General features: G+C 36.6%; 3 protein-coding genes and 1 long non-coding RNA gene across 5 annotated transcripts; 2 read left to right on the top strand and 2 right to left on the bottom strand.

Moving 5' to 3' along the window:
• The first annotated feature begins 3,951 nt into the window (after window positions 1-3,951).
• Crk (Crk proto-oncogene, adaptor protein) lies at window positions 3,952-5,666 on the top strand. Its single transcript, XM_001352329.4, has 6 exons — window positions 3,952-4,259; window positions 4,423-4,545; window positions 4,615-4,819; window positions 4,881-5,009; window positions 5,074-5,220; window positions 5,279-5,666. The coding sequence occupies exons 1-6, from the start codon at window positions 4,228-4,230 to the stop codon at window positions 5,534-5,536; spliced, it is 894 nt and encodes a 297-aa protein (XP_001352365.3). The 5' UTR covers window positions 3,952-4,227; the 3' UTR covers window positions 5,537-5,666.
• A 9-nt stretch (window positions 5,667-5,675) lies between these two features.
• LOC6899872 (fibulin-1) lies at window positions 5,676-14,235 on the bottom strand. 2 transcript variants are annotated; one of them, XM_002135629.3, is made up of 13 exons: window positions 13,994-14,235; window positions 13,270-13,767; window positions 12,873-13,199; window positions 12,223-12,498; window positions 12,069-12,151; window positions 11,074-11,131; window positions 9,048-9,332; window positions 7,392-7,529; window positions 6,881-7,331; window positions 6,692-6,821; window positions 6,504-6,592; window positions 6,018-6,248; window positions 5,676-5,909 (listed from the first exon to the last, which is right to left on the bottom strand). In XM_002135629.3, exons 1-13 carry the CDS (start codon window positions 14,079-14,081, stop codon window positions 5,747-5,749), a joined length of 2,817 nt encoding a protein of 938 aa, XP_002135665.2. In that variant the 5' UTR covers window positions 14,082-14,235; the 3' UTR covers window positions 5,676-5,746. The 2 variants fall into 2 exon arrangements, with proteins under 2 accessions (XP_002135665.2, XP_033237303.1); XM_033381412.1 differs by lacking the exons at window positions 5,676-5,909; window positions 6,018-6,248; window positions 6,504-6,592; window positions 6,692-6,821 and having other exon boundaries at window positions 7,191-7,347.
• LOC117184362 (uncharacterized) lies at window positions 7,463-7,839 on the top strand. The gene is made up of 2 exons (XR_004469673.1): window positions 7,463-7,554; window positions 7,651-7,839. It is a non-coding gene; the product is annotated as an uncharacterized lncRNA (long non-coding RNA).
• A 549-nt stretch (window positions 14,236-14,784) lies between the features above and the next one.
• yellow-h (L-dopachrome tautomerase yellow-h) lies at window positions 14,785-17,806 on the bottom strand. Its single transcript, XM_002135630.3, has 3 exons — window positions 17,393-17,806; window positions 16,253-16,919; window positions 14,785-15,349 (listed from the first exon to the last, which is right to left on the bottom strand). Exons 1-3 carry the CDS (start codon window positions 17,632-17,634, stop codon window positions 14,858-14,860), a joined length of 1,401 nt encoding a protein of 466 aa, XP_002135666.2. The 5' UTR covers window positions 17,635-17,806; the 3' UTR covers window positions 14,785-14,857.
• Window positions 17,807-18,127: the final 321 nt, after the last annotated feature.

Raw genomic sequence — 18,127 nt, 5'->3', positions numbered from 1 at the left:
TATAAATGTTTAGCTGGGTTTCGCAACTGCTTGAAGGCAGTTCACAGCCTCCCTGATCGCTGTAACTTCCACCTGGAATACGCTACAGTGATTTGGTAGCCTGAATGAGTGCTTTATGTTTAGCTGTTCAGAGACGATTCCTCTTATAACCCTCGTCAAGCTTCCATCCATCCGCGAAGATGTTTATGGCCCCATCTGGGCCTGGGAGTCCCTCGAGCCATTCGTCTCTGTGAGGGATGATGGTGCTGAATGGAGTATCCGTGTACTCCTTTGAAACTTGATAGCCCGTTCTTGCTTGGACATTGTTGTTTTTATTTAGTGTCACTGTGGTTGAGGTACCCAATGTTCAGAGTCTCTAAGACGTATTGCTGCCATTTCTGCCCGCTCTTTTCCTGCAAGGTCAAGGCTCTGGAGGCATAACATGGCGTTTAGCGCATCATTTGGTGTGGTTCGAAGAGCTCCACTGATGCAGAGGGCGTCAGCTCTTTGAAGTTTGCCCAGCTGATTGGTGATTGTCCTTTTTGTTAGGGCAGATATTGACCATTGCCAGATATGTATATCCATAGGACTATGCTTGGGTTCATGCCCCACTTTAGGCCAATAGCTTTTTTGCATGTGTAGAGTGCTGTCGTTGCCTTCTTCACTCTATCCTTGACCTTCAGGCTCCAGTTAAGCTTTTATTCAATTACCAACCCTAAATAACTGGCACTGTCACTGAAGGAGAGCCTGTATCCATTTGGTATTCGGGGGTTTAAGGGCGGGACCTTGTAATTATTTGTGAATAACACGAGTTCCGTTTTCGAGGGATTTAGTCCCAACCCGCGCGATTCTGTCCATCCGGACAATCGAGCAAGCTTTGCGGTTATTAAGTCGCAGAGTGTTTGGGGGTATTTCCCCGCAAAGATAATTGCAACGTCGTCCGCGTATGCCACTACTTAACAACACTACTCTGACCACTGCTGCATAATTCTTGCAGTGGCTTGTGAAATTTTTGTATTTGGTAGCTCGTGTAACTTAACGTCTTAACAAAATAAACTCCTGCGGTCGTAGCTGATGGTAATTGCGGCAAGTTTTGTTGGATGACTGAGCTTCCAGCGGGGTTTTTTATTAGGTTAGGTAATTTTTTAGTTCTTTACAGACAGGTAAAAACCTCTAACCCAGCGGGGTTTTTTATTAGGTTAGGTAATTTTTTAGTTCTTTACAGACAGGTAAAAACCTCTAAGGTGAGCAGTGTAGCTTACACCACAGTTGTTTTGGCAGATGGGTCCTCCCTATTTACGGGGCAAGGCTCAGTGAGATGTACATCCCCGCAGGCAACGCAGACTGCGAGAGGCGAACAAATCCAATAAATTTACGAAAATGTTCGTATAAGCAATTCGCAATTGCGTGACTTTTAATCTCATAAGGCACGGCTGTAACTAAATCAGCAAAGACAATTGGAACGAAGAGATATCCGAACTTATGTTGGCAAATCGAAACTCATATATAAATTCATACATCCGATTTCTTACTCGTTACTGGTACTCGCATTCGAGTAACAGCCTAATATTAAATATTTCTCTCATCCGAAAATGCTGATTGGTGCTATGTAGAGATTGTATGTGTAGCGCGTCAAGAAAAAAGCAACTAAGTGAAATTGACACCACCGTAACCAGAATGAAACTTGTTCTTAGAGTCAATTCTCACAATCAATTTTATTCATAAAATAACTAACATATGTTAGTTCGGAACAACAGAAATAGTTCACAATACTGCAATAAAAGGTTTACAGGGTCAGCTAGTAATATTAATAATAACATATATATATTAATATATTAAATTTTCGTGTCACAAGTTTTGTAGCTAACCTTCTCCGAAATGGCTCGACCGAAATGGCTCGACATATCGGTGAGGTCTGCGCATCGGCAGACATCTAATTTTCATCACGATCAAGTCACTCCTTCGGGTACCTCCCAAACACCTATGTATGTCATTTTTTTGGGAAGTACCAGAAGGAGTGGTCTGATCGGGTCAAAATTTGGAGGGTTTTGACAAAATTTGATTCAGATTGATTAGTTTTAAGGCATTGCATCGTAATGAATAAAGGAAGTGATATGGCTGTATTTTTAATTAAAAATACTAATGTAAATCTGAAGCTGCAGAACCAGTAAAACCTAAGAAATTGTTACTACGATTACCAAGAAAAATCTCGCCAATCTGAGCCAACAGCTTTTCATGTAAATTTGACTTCATGAAATTCAAAGAAAATGTTTTGAAAAATATTAAATTGAATACAACTTTTTCATACACATATGAAATCCCAGTAGACCGAAACAAAAATTTGGTCCTGTGGTATGAATATTGTGATGAAATCATTATCATTCACCTCGGAAGCGAAAACATCTAAAAAAGGAGGACGTAGAGGACCAACAACGCCAACAATTTCATCGAGGATTTACATCACTTTTTTTTCGACTAACATTCCAGAATGAGCCTGATGTTGAATATTGTGATCATTCTAAAGTGGTTATTGTTAAAATTTAAATTTAAAATCAAATATAAAAATGAGCCTGTTGTGATGTGTTACTCATCAGGAAAAGTACAAATAACCGAAACTGAAATACCACCTGAACCATTGCACAGGTTACTTATCGGTACAGATCCCGATTCTAGCATGTTCCTGAAGTCAATTCGCACATTCAATTCATGTTTCCAAATGACATAATTTGGAGCAACAAAAATAGTTAACAATATTACTGCAAACGGTCTACAATTTAATTCCACGTTCAAAATCATAGGCCAAGTTTATCACCAGTTTTATCAGCCAATCCCAAAAGAATTTCATAAATTTTTACAAATAAACTTTCTGGGTGGCAAGGACTTTGAACGTGCACTCGCCAATCACGTAGATGCACGTTGCGACTATCATAATTTCAATTCAAATTTTGCCAGGCGTATCGTATTAAAAGAGCAAAATGAATTATTGGAATTATTCAAATCACACATCCACAAACTAGAAAGGGACAATCACGCTATTGTCATCAATCCTGATAGAACACCAGCTCGAGAGCTTATAAATACGTAGATTCAATGCACCTGTTGTTGACGACTTTGCTGAAATCGTGGTTGGCGACCTTACAGCTACGCGACAAATCGTGATTCGAAGAAGAAATAATGATCTTCAGTTTATTAGTCATACCCATCGTTCATATGACGAAGTAAAAAATTAAAGAAATTAATTGGCAAAATAACGTTTTACTCTGTAAAATATATATACAAAAAACTAAAATTAAACTTAATTTTTGTATTGGAATAAAATAGAGTGAAACGCCTTTAGTTCATACTGTTTAAATTAATTTCTGTGAACTTTTTATCGATCCAGTTCAAGTGTTTTTTTTTTGTGTCGACCGTGAGAAATCTGCTGCTGCCATGCAGTGTTGCCAGATTTTGAGAGTCACCATAAGCTAGATTGAAGAAAAAAATAAGCTAGAATAAGCTATAAATTAAAAAAATAAGCTTAAAAATAAGTTGACCATTAAAACACATCAAAATAATAGATAATTGATATTTTTTTAAATTTGTAATTAAAGTAATGATGTAATGATGCTCAGCAATGTACAAACAAAGTGAAATTATGGACTTTATTCATAAGACACTTTCGGCTTTTTTGTATGTAAATGTGCAAACATGTGCAATACTGCAGTGTGACTGAAATTTATCAACGATAAATTACCATACATTTATACACAAGAATGGATGAACAACGAACAACAAATATGATTGTTGTCCGGTTTCTCGATAAAAAATTAACAAATATAATACAATAAAATATAATGTAATATAATATAAAATTTTTTTAAGCCAAAAAAATAAATGAAATTTGAAATAAGCTAGATTTTATGCTATAAGCATATCAATTATTTTTCAAGCTATTTGATTTACAAAAAAACGAAGTTCCGACCAACACTATTTTGGCTGAAAAAGGAAAAATACACAACACTAGAATATGCGTATGTACACACACAAATAAAAAACAAACAATTCTTCGACTTATTTAATTTATATGTTAAAACATGATGTTACAATCATAAAAAATTTATATTCGCACCATAACAACTACAAAAAACCTTTAATTAAGTCATCATTTAAAAGTCATATGTGTATTTTGGAGTTATCCAAATTCATGTGTCTCATTTGATGTCGACTTAACTTGATATAAGCTCCAGTCCAGCCATATTAAAATCAAAAATGGATACATTTGATGTGTCAGATAAGAGCAGGTAAGCAGCGACATTCAAATGAAATGAACTGTACTTTTGTAAATATTAATCTAAACATAGCACTGTACATATGTATTTATTATATATGTATGTATGCTACGATATTAACATGTATGTATAACTAAGACATTCGATTAAAATTACATTTGTCTCGAGTTTACAGCTGGTACTTTGGTCCAATGTCCCGGCAAGACGCTACCGAAGTATTAATGAACGAGCGTGAACGGGGAGTATTTTTAGTGCGTGACAGCAACTCGATAGCAGGAGATTACGTACTCTGTGTAAGGTAAATTAATAAAAGATTTACAAAAAAAGACCATCATGAAACTGTTAATTATTCCCCTTTTTAATTTAGAGAAGATACTAAAGTTAGCAACTATATAATCAACAAAGTTCAACAACAGGATCAAATAGTGTATCGCATTGGTGACCAATCGTTTGATAATCTGCCAAAACTCTTGACATTTTACACACTGCACTATTTGGACACCACACCACTAAGGCGGCCAGCCCAAAAAAAAGTAGAAAAAGTAGTTGGAAAATTTGATTTTGTTGGCAGCGTGAGCATTTTAAAATTTTGTCAGCATTCCACAGTTTTTATCTTACCCTCGTTTCTCAAAGGATCAAGACGATTTGCCTTTCCAAAGAGGAGAAGTTCTTACTGTAATCCGAAAGGACGAAGATCAGTGGTGGACTGCACGTAATTCATCGGGCCAAGTTGGACAAATACCGGTTCCTTATGTGCAAAGGGTACGTATTTGCGTATACAATATATGATGAAAAGTTTAGCTGCAGCTTATTTATTTTTTGCCAGTATGAAGACGCAACAGATGAGGACGGATTCGATAGCCAAGTTCTTGGACACCCGAGTTCTACTATCGGACGATTGAATAATTCATCTGACCCGCCAACAGTCTCTTGCAATCTGTTTGGTAATACGTTAAAACGGACAGACCTAAACGTAAGTTTTATGATTAAACCATACAATGAACATTTATTTGTAACTATGTATTCACTAGCGCAAACTGCCAGCGTTCGCTCGGGTAAAACAATCGAGGGTGCCCAATGCATACGACAAGACTGCATTAAAATTGGAAATAGGTGACATTATTAAAGTCACTAAAACTAATATAAATGGCCAATGGGAGGGTGAACTAAATGGACGCAAGGGCCACTTCCCATTCACTCACGTTGAATTTGTCGATGATTGTGATTTAGGAAATAACTGTGGAGAGGTACGTTTAAATAGCGCCAGGAACGATTGGGTGGAACAATAATATTTTCATTTTGTATAATTTTTATTTAAATTTATGACAAAATGTATCAAGAAATAACAGTAAGTGGTGCATACCAATTGTTAATACATATATTTAAAATATTTAATAAACATATTACAAACCAATGCAACTTTCTGGCTCAGATCAACCCAATCAAATTATTTATTTCACAATAATTATGTATGTACATATAACATATATCGGACAACGTTAAAATGGGTGCTGGGATACAAAGAGAAATAGCTTTGCAACACTCTTCCCACGCGGCATTCCGTTGGTAAAAACTGTCATACTCAGTTCCATCTCAATGTCCTGTGGCCCCTCTAGGGATCTTTTAAGTAATACATTGACTTGGTTGTTGCTTTTTAACGTACTGTATTAAAGAAAATAAAATATGAATAAATTAGTTTTAAATTTGACCTTTAATATAAATCACAGTACAGCACCAAAATTCCGAATAAATTACAAATTGAATACTAACTCGAAATGGTTTTCAGTTGCCCTTTCGATGTTCATCGAAGCTTGGATCCTCAAAATTTTGAGGTCAAAATCTATATTGTCATACCACATTGGACCACGTAGAGTAAAGATCGTTCGACCATCCGGCGGTATCATCAATTTAGATACAAAAGTTATAAAATTGTATGTATAAGCTGAGGGTTTTGTGTAACAATCTTCTCCTTCACAAAAGTTGCTGTTTTGACGGCACCGGCTGAAAGAGATAAATTAAAAATAAAGTTTTTTAGATGTGCCTTCTTTATTCTGTTCGTCTAACTTTTATTTTTGGATATCAGTAAATTAATTTCAATCAAAAATCCATACAAATTTTTTGTATCGCATTATTTTTAAAATCATACTTCTGTAGTTATGTTTAAGTGTTAGGTTGAAGTAATTTAAAAAATTTTTGGTTAGCAATAATTATACTTTAAATTTATTTTCAATGTACTTATCTGTTCTGTGGCCTTACTTTTTTTGCTCTGGGTCGTTGCTATATCCAGCAATACAATTAATAGTAGTACATTTAAAGCTTCCTCGAATATTTGTGCAAATATCGTTCTTAAAAACCAATTAAATATTTAAAAAAGCGATTTAATGAAATCTATATAAAATTTAGAAAATTCTTCATATATAAATGTTCTTATCGAACAAACATACCCGACCAGTGCATACATGATTGACGGAATCAGCACATTCATCAATATCGCGGCATGTATTCATGTCTGAGGCCAGAGTGTAACCACGAGGACAGGTACATTGGTAGGATCCAGCAGTGTTGATACAAAATCTGAATAATAGATCACATGGTTTGGAAGAATGTCTAGGCAAATTGTCGACAATTCATACCCCATACACAGCTTATAGTGCTTGTGAACTTCACATTCATCAATATCGTTGCATGTGCGGTTGTCCTGTCCCAATTGGTACCCTGAATTGCATGTACATCGATACCCACCCCAGAAGTTAACACACTTTTGCTGGCAAAGACCCGGAATAACTTGACACTCATCCACATCAAAGCAGGCCGTGTTACTGTCGTCACCGTCGCTTGTCTTCTTCTGGAAACCTGACTTGCATTCACAATAAAACGAGCCAATGGTATTAAAACAATGAGCATTCGAAGGACACACACGTTGATCGCGCGCGCATTCGTTTATATCCTGGCAGGTGCTGACGCCATTGGAAATATGTTTTAGCTCATGACCGGTCGGACAGGCACAGATGTAGCTGCCGTTACGATTTCGGCATATTTGTCTGTCGCCACAATTGTGCTCGCCCGTCTCGCACTCATCGATATCTGTGTTGATAAAAATCTAATTTGGCTTGGGATATATGCTTTTTAAAACATCCCACGTACCAATGCAGGATGTTCCTTCTGGCGTTGACTTATAGCCAGCCTTGCACTGCAAAAGGCTTTCGCAGCGGAAATGACCATTGGTGTTGATGCAACGCTCATGGCTACCACAAGGATTCTTTTCAAAACATTCGTTTATATCTACATATGTAAAAAAGGGAAAAGGGTATAGTTAACATTTCCATCCACAGTACAAATATTTAATCGCGGTGATGTCAAAGCTGAGTTTCATATCCGCCAAATGGAATTTTTTCAATTTCAGAAGGGCCCCTTCATATATTCTGAAACACATTTATTTATGTTACTGCTGACTTAAGGCGGGTTGATAGTTCCGATCATGGTCACATATGGATTGCCCCGTCAGTTAACTGTATAAATATTATAAATTACTAGGTGACTCGGCAAACGTTGTTTTGCTAGTCGAAGAAATAAATTTGATGTAAATGCTCTAGCGTTGTTGGTTAATTCCTCTACAGCTGTCGACTATGTATCTACGCGTTACTCTCCGTCCTAGTTGCCTTTGTTGATTTCGTTTATCTCGGGCCTCTTGCGATTGTGATTCACGTAACCGCGCCATGCTCACACTCTCATCTGCATTGTTTTCTTGGATTTGTTCACCTGAAATTCTTACTCTTATATCTCGTATGGTTCTAGACTAGATCGTTTGACGACTCAAATTGGTCCCTCTGCTTCTTATTGGCATGGCTCAAATATATTAAATTTCTGGGTTACAATGTTTGTTATTGAACTTCTCCGAAATGTCTTGAAATTTTATGTGCTTTCGATTATAAGTTTTTTTTTTCGATTTTTTCGCTTCCGAGGTGAAACGAATAATGATTTCATCACAATATTCAAACCCTAGGACCCAATTTTTGTTTCGGCCTACTGTGATTTCATATGTGTATGAAAAAGTTTTATTCAATTTAATATTTTTCAAAACATTTTCTTTGAATTTCATGACGCCACATTTACATTAAATGCTATTGGATCAGATTGGCGAGATTACCTCGGTAATCATAGTAAAAAATTTCTGGGTCTTACAGGTGCTTACGACGATGGATAAAACATTGTCAAAACATAAGGGCGTGTAAAAAAATTATTCATACCAAATCTTGATCCGATCAGACCACTCCTTCGGGTACCTCCCAAACACTATGTCCTTTTGTTTGGGAGGTACCCGAAGGAGTGGTCTGATCGGGATGAAAAATAGATGTTGCACACAACATAGCACACAAAATTTCACGAAAATCTGAGGAGTTCAGCCAGAAAATTTGTAACACGAGAATTTTATATATTAGATTATATTATATATTAAGCTTTAAGTATGTATGTAATGAACTGAAAGCGAACATGAAGGAAAGATACCTGTTAAACTGATATGCGAGGAAAATTAGAACTAAACATTACTAGTAGAACTAATTACGAGAAAGGTACATATAATAGAGATCTTCATGGCTCCATTTAAAAAATAAGTAAGTCTAACAGTATTCGAATGGATGTATTCGAATTTAATTGAGTTGAGTGAGTGTGTATAGCTATACCCTTACTCAAACTTTATCGCCGTAGCATTATACATATTTCACTCAATGGATTGTAAGTATTGTCAATTCGAATTCCGGTTTTTCTTACCACTCATGCAGAACTATAATTTATATTTACCGACACACGCGCCAAGATTATTCCTGTGAAAGCCAGTGGAACAGGGTAACCGATATATAGTGGAGCCATAGTAGCCCTGCTGAGAATTAAGTGGATAGGGATATTGGGAATAGTGAGTTCTTGAAACTGGCTCCTTGAACGTAGGTGCAGCCGTTGTTGAAGTAGTTGATGTTGTGGTTGTTGTGCTTGTTGTTGTTTTCCTATAGCAGCGAAAGGATCCCTTCGTGTTGTAGCAATCGAAATTTGGCTGGCAGTTATGGGTATTGAGTGCGCATTCATCATCATCTTCAAAGAGTAGATTTAGTATCGGATTCACGATTAGTTGTGATTTTTAATATTGGATATATCTATATCTCTTTATTTATAATAATATTTATTTATTTATTTATACAATTTATATTGGTATTTAGTGTAAGAGTTTTAAGTTCTGGAGTGGTTTTTAATGATAGCACCTTTTACAAAAATTAAATTTTTTTCGACGTTGTGAACCAAACGTTGTGATAGATTTGGGTTCTAAACATATATGCACCTTATTTAATGTCGTCATTTGAATATTGAATATAACTTAAAAACCCGCCGATGTTAATATAATTAATTTGGCTCTCTATTGATTTTTATTATTAAGTGCCAAGAAGAAAACATATTAATTTTTCGATTTTTCGAAGACATAATGAGCCAACATCCACAGATAATGAAACAATCGTCCAAATCCAAATCAATTGTAAATGATCTAATTTCAAAACGAGGGGGAACGTTGTGAGTTGCTGGTGGGACCGCAACTCTGCATAGTCGTATGGCCCTCCTCCGCCGAACGACAAAGATTGCGTGCAAGAGAGACAACAAATTAGTTAGAACGTAACACTTGTAACAGTGAGATCTGGCAAGAGTTATTTGTGAATTTTTGCAGGTTCGATATTACACGAGTGGATACCAAATTTGGTCGCTCTAGCTCTTATAGTCTCTGAGATCTAGGCGCTCAGTTTTTTCGATAGGTAAAGCCGACCATGAAACGTGCGTGTTTCAGAGAGACAGAGCGAGAGAGAATGAAATTGTTTTCTTCATTCTGGCTTTAATAATGAACGATCTGGTTCAGATTCTGCAGTCTAGAAGATATCATTCTCTACGATGCTGCGTTTTCTGGTTTTCTCGTATCTTATGCCACATATCACAGAATTCTGATATACAAAATATAGTTATCTAGCTCTTATAGTTTTTGAGCACTAGGCGCTCATAGACATAGACATACGGACAGACAGACATGGGTCAATCGATGATCGCAAACAACATCAAATATAAGCACCTCAGAGCAGTCCTATAGCTTTGCAGGTAAGAAAGAAAAAATCTACTACTCAATTCAAAAACAGTACTATACATAAACAAAACTCCTGAAACACATTGGTAAACTCATACCGACCAATATCGCTCAACCCGTGCATAGCTGAGGTTCTAGGCAAGATCATAGCAAATCACCTATTATGACTAGTTAACAACATCAAGCTCCTCGAGAGTCAGCAACTAACCCTGTTACACTACCAGAGCACTGCAGTACTGTCCTTCAGAAGCCATCTATTTGTGAATAGCCTTGATTTTGAAAAGGCATAGACAAATTGAATAGGTGGAGAATAGACGCCAAGGTTCTAAACTACGTTTAAAAAATTTTCTTACTAATCGTAAAACTCGTTAAAATCAAAAGCCAGTACTCAGAATATAAACCACTCCACAATGGTATTCCGCAAGGATCAGCTTTATGGTCATAAACATCCTAATGGCCTATAATAAGCTTTTCAATACTATAGAGGTCCACAAAGGTTTCCAATTCTTTTCAAATGCAATCGTAAAAAAAGTTAACAAGAAACTTTTAGTAAAAATACTCTCTGTTTTATATGCTCAACCCGGAAAATACGAACCGTATAAACGTAACAATAAGATAATGATTCCCCGAAATTGGAAGGATCGGATTATAGAACCAATAAGTGGGTTGCAGCGGACATTATAATTCGATACTAGATCTGTTTGGATTTCTTACCATCGCAAATTCCTGTTTCAGCGTTTAATGTATAGCCCGTTCCGCAACTCTGAAGACGCTGAAAAACAAAAAATAATTAAATACACCTTTAAGAAATAATAAATGAATGTGTAGATACCATGCAAATATATGAACTTTGTGTGTTTTCCAGACGGAATAATTGTATTGTATGGATATATAGATATAATAATAATAACAATATATATGATATTCATATAAGAAAGTTCAGACAGGCGCTCATTATATCTAAAGCTATTGCCCTAATGTGGTTACTTCCTCTCTTAAAGATACATTAATTACACATTAAAAATTTCCTTTATGAGTATTCCTTTTTCTTTAAAAGCTATGCTAATAAACTCTGTTTCAGTCAATATCGACATGAGTTGTTGGCTGATGCTGATCTTCCTCGTCATCCTCTTCAGTTATCACCCGCTCATCCTCTTCGTTTTCGTCTGTTTCGTAATATGTCGTCTACTTGCCGACGACTGCGATTCTTGACGTGCGTGCTTAGCATATACTTATGCGCGAAATTCTTGTTGCACAAACGGCACTGGAAGTGCTTCTTGCCTGTAAGTTATAGGGAGTTATGAAGCCCTTCTGGCAGTCGGGTATCTAGCAGATGTGCAGGCGCTTCTTATTCTCGCCATCGGTGCAATTGCGGCAGGTGCAATCCACACGCTGTCTGCGCTTTACCTCCGTCCCCGCTACCGCTCCACGGGTATCCATGCTCAAGTCTCATCTGGGCTGGTAATGGCGGTGGTGCTATTACCGCGGTAATGGTGGTGAGCGCGATCGCTGTAGGTTGAAATTGCTGGTGCACCTGCTGCTGTCTACTAATTTGCACACTGAATCGGCATCTATCCACGCATCCACGCTCGAGTTCAACACAGAATGACAATGACCCAATGGTGGGTAAGGCCGCCACTTATGACTCGGTGAGTCCTCCAGCTGGTCCAGTCAATGCTATTGCTGATTTTACTGACGAATTTACTTACCGTGCAAATATATGAACCGATCGTGTTATCACATCTTTGAGTTGGTAGGCAGTTGTGATTGTTAATAGAACACTCATTAATGTCTGTACAGGTAGGCAAGTGTGTATTGTAAGAAAATTATATAAGAAACAATACTGAAAGTCGTACAACATACCTACGCACACATTTTGAGTAGTATCCAAACGAAACCCTATCTGGCATTGGCAGGAAAAACTGCCTATAGTGTTAATACACTCCAGAAGATGAGCATGGCAGGTGTGTGTTCCATTATTTTTGCACTCGTCTATATCAGAGCAAGTGCCCTCCTCGAGATAAAAACCTATTTCGCAGGATTGACTCTCAGCTGAGGTACAGTTAAAGCCCCCGGCGTGATTGGAGCATTGTTGGTCAGGTTCACATGGCGGCGGCGACTCTTCGCATTCATTGTCATCTACATAAGTATAAGTATAAGTAATATATATATATGACTATAACTATAATAAATATGTATTGTTACATGAGGAAAGGAGACAGATAATTAGTTTATATTTAAACAGAGCGACTTTATTTCCAAAAGAATTTGGAAAGTCTAGTCTAGCCAAGACTAGATATTTCAAATATATTCCGGCATGACAACAATAGTCAGCCGCCATTCGTTACAGTAACTTAAAAGTGACGCTGAAAAGTACATCACATCATTTTTAAGAACATTTTCGCTTTGAGAATAAGCACTAACAGCGCGAAAACTGTGTTTAATTCCTATTCCTATCTCTCTTCAGCGTTACATAAGGTAAAATATAAAGACATAAGTTTAGCAGGACTCACCTTCACATTCTAGTTCGTTAGCATAGTGATATCCTGATGGGCACTTGTTGAATTTTATATTTAGACAATGATAGCTGCCAATCGTATTGTGGCAGTACTGGGTCAACGTGCACTCATGAAGTTTCTCGCTGCACTCGTCAATGTCAACGCACTTGCCATGGTGCTGATCCATATAGTATCCATCGGGACATATGTTATTTTTCACCGATGAGCATGTAACGTTGTTGTTGTCTAGTTTAAATCCTGAGTGGCACTTACATTGATATGCGTCAAATGTATTCTCACAGATGTGAGCGCACAGGTTTGGAATTTTGCCACAAATGTCGTCTATATTTTCAATAGAGAAACAATCAGTTGAATTGTTTTCCAAGGAGCCGAGCAACCACTTGAGGCTTACCATCGTCTGTTAGGACTATCGTACCATCGGATGAATTCTCAAGATACTCTTCAGGACCCATGTCGCCTTCTATTTGTTGACTTACATTAAACATTTCATCGGATTTTGAATTTAAATTACTGTCTTCGTAACAGCAAGTCCGATAGGATTCAATAGCAGAAAGAAATGAAAATAATGGATCACTGCAGTTCTGTTTACTTGCCTTAACTGCCAAGCCAACTTGACACGCTCGACAACAGCCCGCATAGGCATTAGAGTTCGAATTGACCTCCGTGTCACACCGCGTTCTGTTTAAAGCAGCCAATCGACCCAATTCACAATTCTTGTGGTCTATTTCTCGGGAACAGCACACTTCATAGGTGGAATGACATAGTCCAAGCCACAATGGCGGTATAATGGATACGGAGGAATCAATATTTCCACAGGACTGAATATCCATAGTTCGTGCATGCCGAAGCCCACTTATGCAACATTTTCTAATATAATCGGAAATGTTGTCTATGGAAAAAAAAGATTTACTTGAACGTTTAACTAAAATAATAATAATAATAAAAACGAAATAATAAATACGGGAATATGAAAGCAAAGTATTTGAGTTGTTAGACTAATTCCTAAAATGTAAACACGTATTTATGTACAAAAACTTAACTGATTTTTTATTTTAATTAAACGAATACAAAACTATGCAGTAATAATTATTAATACTTACTTATAATCTACTTACCGCTTGCCAAGGTTTCTGCGGCATTGTGCCAAGCCATCATTGTATAAATAATAAACCATATTTTTCTAATTTTGATCGAAGTAATCATTTTAGCCGGTGTTTTTGTATCACTGACTTCATTAACGTGTCACAAAGGAAGCGTTAGGAAGCTGTTTACGACCTGAACAAACCAGACAATAATGGAAAATAAGAATGAATATTGTGCGCGTACGCTTGTCCACATTGCCTCAGACACTAGCACTAGCACTGGCACATGTGCAGCCAGTGATTCTGAAGCTACATCTATATTGGGATTAGCGTAGATAAAATTCTAGAACAAAGAATAGTTCGGTCTTGGCCTCGGGTGAACGGAGGGGGAGTGTCAGGGGCCCCCCGTACACATGCTCGTACATACATACGTACATATACATACGAGTATGTACGTGCATATACATCAGCTACATACGCTAATATTTATACGCCCTTATGTACGTATGTATACATATTTACATAATTTTATACTCTTTTTTTACCACCAAACCATAGGGTGAATAGTGGAGTTCAAGGCTGAAATTTTATCTCGTCCCGGCAGTACCTTCAGGAAAACCTAAATACATACATTTTTTTATAGATATGCAAATATTAATATATATTTATACAAGCGAATAAGCAAATAGTAGCCCAATCTTAATAAGTACACATGTACATATGTACATACATATCTCACTATCAAAGGCAGATAACTGCACTGAGGAAAATCTGCATAATTGTCTTCTAAATAATTTGAAGTAAAGCCATAAAGTCGTACATAGTATTTTTTTAAATGTTTTTTTGTATTTTTTGCATTAAGCCTTGAAACTCATTTATAATGTAACTGCAATTTGTTTAATAGCACTGCCCTTCCTCTATTGACACTATAGCAGATTTAGATCCATTACCGTATACGTTGGCAGGATTGCATATGGTGCTATTGATGATCATGTTGACATCACCCCTTAAAATGCGGAAATTTATTTCTGAATAGTCCAGCTGGCTATATAAGTAAATAGGCAAGCGATTGCTCATTATCCACACGCTTTGAGTTTCTCCTTCGTCTACTTTCAAATCATTGGGGAATTGAATGAGCGTTGAGGAGACATCCGGATCGAGGAGCATTCCTAAATTGGCCCGCGTGTATGGTTTGGCTGTATCCCAGCAACCAATGTTATCTCGATGAACTTGTGTATAGAACATTACACCATTTCTAGCAATTCCAGATGTGGAGGATTGACTATTGTATCCGCGATCGCCAATTGAAAAGAAATATTTTGCGTTATCCTGACTATTAATTTCCCATAAAGATTCGGTTAGCAAGAGCTCGGTCGATACTATAAATTCCTAATAAAAATGAAATATAGAAAATATTGGGTAGTGTTATTCTATAGAAAATGTGAATTCTACATTGTATTTGTGTTGTTGTTATTCACGGTAATCGAAAGGATATAGGGATACATTAGGGATATATTAGTTTTGTGGTGGAGGTGTGTAACACTCAGAAGAAAGCGTTTTCGACCCCATGAAGTTTATATATTCTTGGTCAGCATCAATAGCCGAGTCGATATACATAGCTATGCTAGAGCACAAAGGACGCCCCCACAAAGGACGAAAATATGTGGCATCTACAATTTTAAAGATACAAGAAAACCGAAAACGAAGAACCATATAGAATGTTTATATCCAGAAGAGTGCAGAATCTGGTTTAAATCCTATTACGCTACTCAACAAAATTGAACTTTTTTTCGACGCTGTGAACCCAACCGACTACGCAACCCCATTCGACGTGCCAACGGAGGGCGAAGATTAAAGATGCCTGGATTGATGATTGCTGATTTGCATTGCTTATTTACTTATTAGCAGTAATATTTATTCTGGTAAGAGCTGAAAAAGCCTCTGTAAGGGTATACAGTGGTGCTCATACACTTAAGCCACAAGAACTACACCAAGAATTTAAGCGAATATCAAGAAAAGTTTTTATTTTACAGCTCCTATTTTTTGTCTCAAATTAGTTCTATATGTCAGTGATTTAATACAACAACAACCAAGTTATGAAAACATATAGTCAGCGAAATAATTGATAAATCTGAAATCATCTCCAAAATATCCTGCTCATATACTTAAGCCACCTCAAAACAAATGGTTAAAAAAGTTAAAATTTGCCCAGTATTCCTAGTATTTTTAATAAAACTACTTTAATATTTTGTAGGATGACCTTTCTATGGAGAGATGTCTCTAATTGCTTACCTTAAAACTTGCCATTGGATGGAAATAAAGCACACGCTGCTTACTTTGATGATCATAAGATATACTCATCCCAAACACACCATCCAGCCATTGAAAGTTCAATCCATATATCTTAAAGTCGGAAGCCACTGGATTTGGTGCAAAATTGTAGTTAGTTACTCGCCAGCTTCTATTTTTCGCCAAGCTATAAACAATAAGACCAAAACGCCATACGTCTGCTACAATTGCATGTGCGTCTTCGCAATGATTACCCACTTCAACAATGATATTGGAGTGCAGAGAATCCTCTTTAACTTGCGATTTAGGCAAGTCATAGCGAACAATCGTTTTGTCTGCGTTTAGATCAAAAGCTACTATTTTTGGCGGGCAAATTTGATTTATGTTAATTGTGGCGTTGATAACACCAGAATCAATAAGCCAGAGTCTGTTACATGTGTCTACGGTAGTGCGATATACCGATATCAATTTAGAACAGTCTGGATTATATGGATTTCCATGAGCTTCCCAATTGGGATATGGTTTAATTGCTGGACTTAATTCCCTCGTCGGGAACGGAATAGTACCCAAACTTGCGGGTACGCCGTCTTTCCAACGAGGCGTAGTAATAAATAATCGGTTTTTATGTACGTCAATGCCCAAAGGAAGATTATTCTTCGGTATAAAGTCTCTGAGGATAAGATATATGTACATAAGTAAAATTTGTGGCTGATGAATTGGAAGCAATTAAATGAATCTTTAAACAGAGAAGCAGGGACCGCTATCACTTTATTTTGTAGGTAAGAAGTATGAATAGACTTATTGGCGTTTGTACAAAACTTTCTGAGGACAATTAAGTTTGGGAAAAATGTTTTGACATTGATTTTTTTGTTTGATATGGCCAAATACGACATTTAGGAGAATTTAGAAGAAAAATGGTTTTTTGTTAAGTTTCAAACTGAATTATAGATTTCATAGAAACAGATTGGCGGTTAGATAGTATGGTCTATCTAACCAGTCTAGTCTAGACGCTGATCAAGATGGACTAACGGACCTTGGCTTTACTTTTTTTGGGTCACAGCTCCCTTCTTCTCTGTTATGCAAAAATGAGCAAACTCATAATAAGCTCCGCAAGGTTATAATGAAACAATTTATATAGATTACCCATTCATAATTGCTCGTTGGCGTTCGACAAAAGTTGGATATTCAAAGTCCAAATATTTCCACTCATTTACAATCTTAAGCTGACTTTCACGAATGGAGCTCTGCTTTTGAGAGTTCGACTGCATTAAATAGCCAAAATCTGCATTAAATGATTCAACAAAACTAACACTATTGACAAAGCTAATAAGAATAATTAGCTGAAACGTAATTAGCCAACTAAATTTAAATGAATATCGATTCATGACTTCTTATGGTGTTAGGTCAACCCGTTTAGACTTTCTAATTTATTGAATATTTTATAAAAATTCACTCTTTCCTATTGATCATTATGTCCCACTGAACGATAAGCAACTGACGGGGTTGATGTTGATGGCAGGTTTTAGCCAGCTGGAGTTTCTTTTAAAACTTACATATGTACAGCTTAAAGCTTCAAGTCTGTCTCTCAGATTAAAGTTTCCAATTTACCTGTCTTTTACCTAATGTGGTCATAAGCTTTTCATACCCATTACGCATAGAGTACAAGGTTATATTGCATTCGTGAAAATGTGTGTCATAAATAATAAACTGCCATATCTATATAAATTTTCATATTCATTTTATTATATATTCACGTGCTGCAACACTATTCTATCCGGCTACTATTTATTTAATCTTATGACTTATTCATATTTTACAATCAGCCGTTTTTACAGTCATAAAAGTTTTCCGATTTACTTTTGAATACACATAAATTAG

This window comes from Drosophila pseudoobscura, chromosome 5, assembly GCF_009870125.1.
Source record: "Drosophila pseudoobscura strain MV-25-SWS-2005 chromosome 5, UCI_Dpse_MV25, whole genome shotgun sequence".
Lineage (NCBI taxonomy): Eukaryota > Metazoa > Arthropoda > Insecta > Diptera > Drosophilidae > Drosophila > Drosophila pseudoobscura.
This window is presented reverse-complemented; position numbering and strand designations above follow the sequence as displayed.

Coding starts and splice junctions, on each gene's coding strand:
- Crk (XM_001352329.4), top strand. CDS start 4,228: ATGGATACATTTGATGTGTCAGATAAGAGCAG. Junction 4,546..4,614: donor GATTACGTACTCTGTGTAAG/GTAAATTAATAA, acceptor TTTTTAATTTAG/AGAAGATACTAAAGTTAGCA. Junction 4,820..4,880: donor AATTTGATTTTGTTGGCAGC/GTGAGCATTTTA, acceptor CGTTTCTCAAAG/GATCAAGACGATTTGCCTTT.
- yellow-h (XM_002135630.3), bottom strand. CDS start 17,634: ATGAATCGATATTCATTTAAATTTAGTTGGCTAATTACGTTTCAGCTA. Junction 16,920..17,392: donor CAACGAGCAATTATGAATGG/GTAATCTATATA, acceptor TCTTATCCTCAG/AGACTTTATACCGAAGAATA. Junction 15,350..16,252: donor ATCCAATGGCAAGTTTTAAG/GTAAGCAATTAG, acceptor CATTTTTATTAG/GAATTTATAGTATCGACCGA.
- LOC6899872 (XM_002135629.3), bottom strand. CDS start 14,081: ATGATTACTTCGATCAAAATTAGAAAAATATGGTTTATTATTTATACA. Junction 11,132..12,068: donor TCGGTTCATATATTTGCACG/GTAAGTAAATTC, acceptor TTTGTTTTTCAG/CGTCTTCAGAGTTGCGGAAC. Junction 7,530..9,047: donor TAATCTTGGCGCGTGTGTCG/GTAAATATAAAT, acceptor TTACATATGTAG/ATATAAACGAATGTTTTGAA.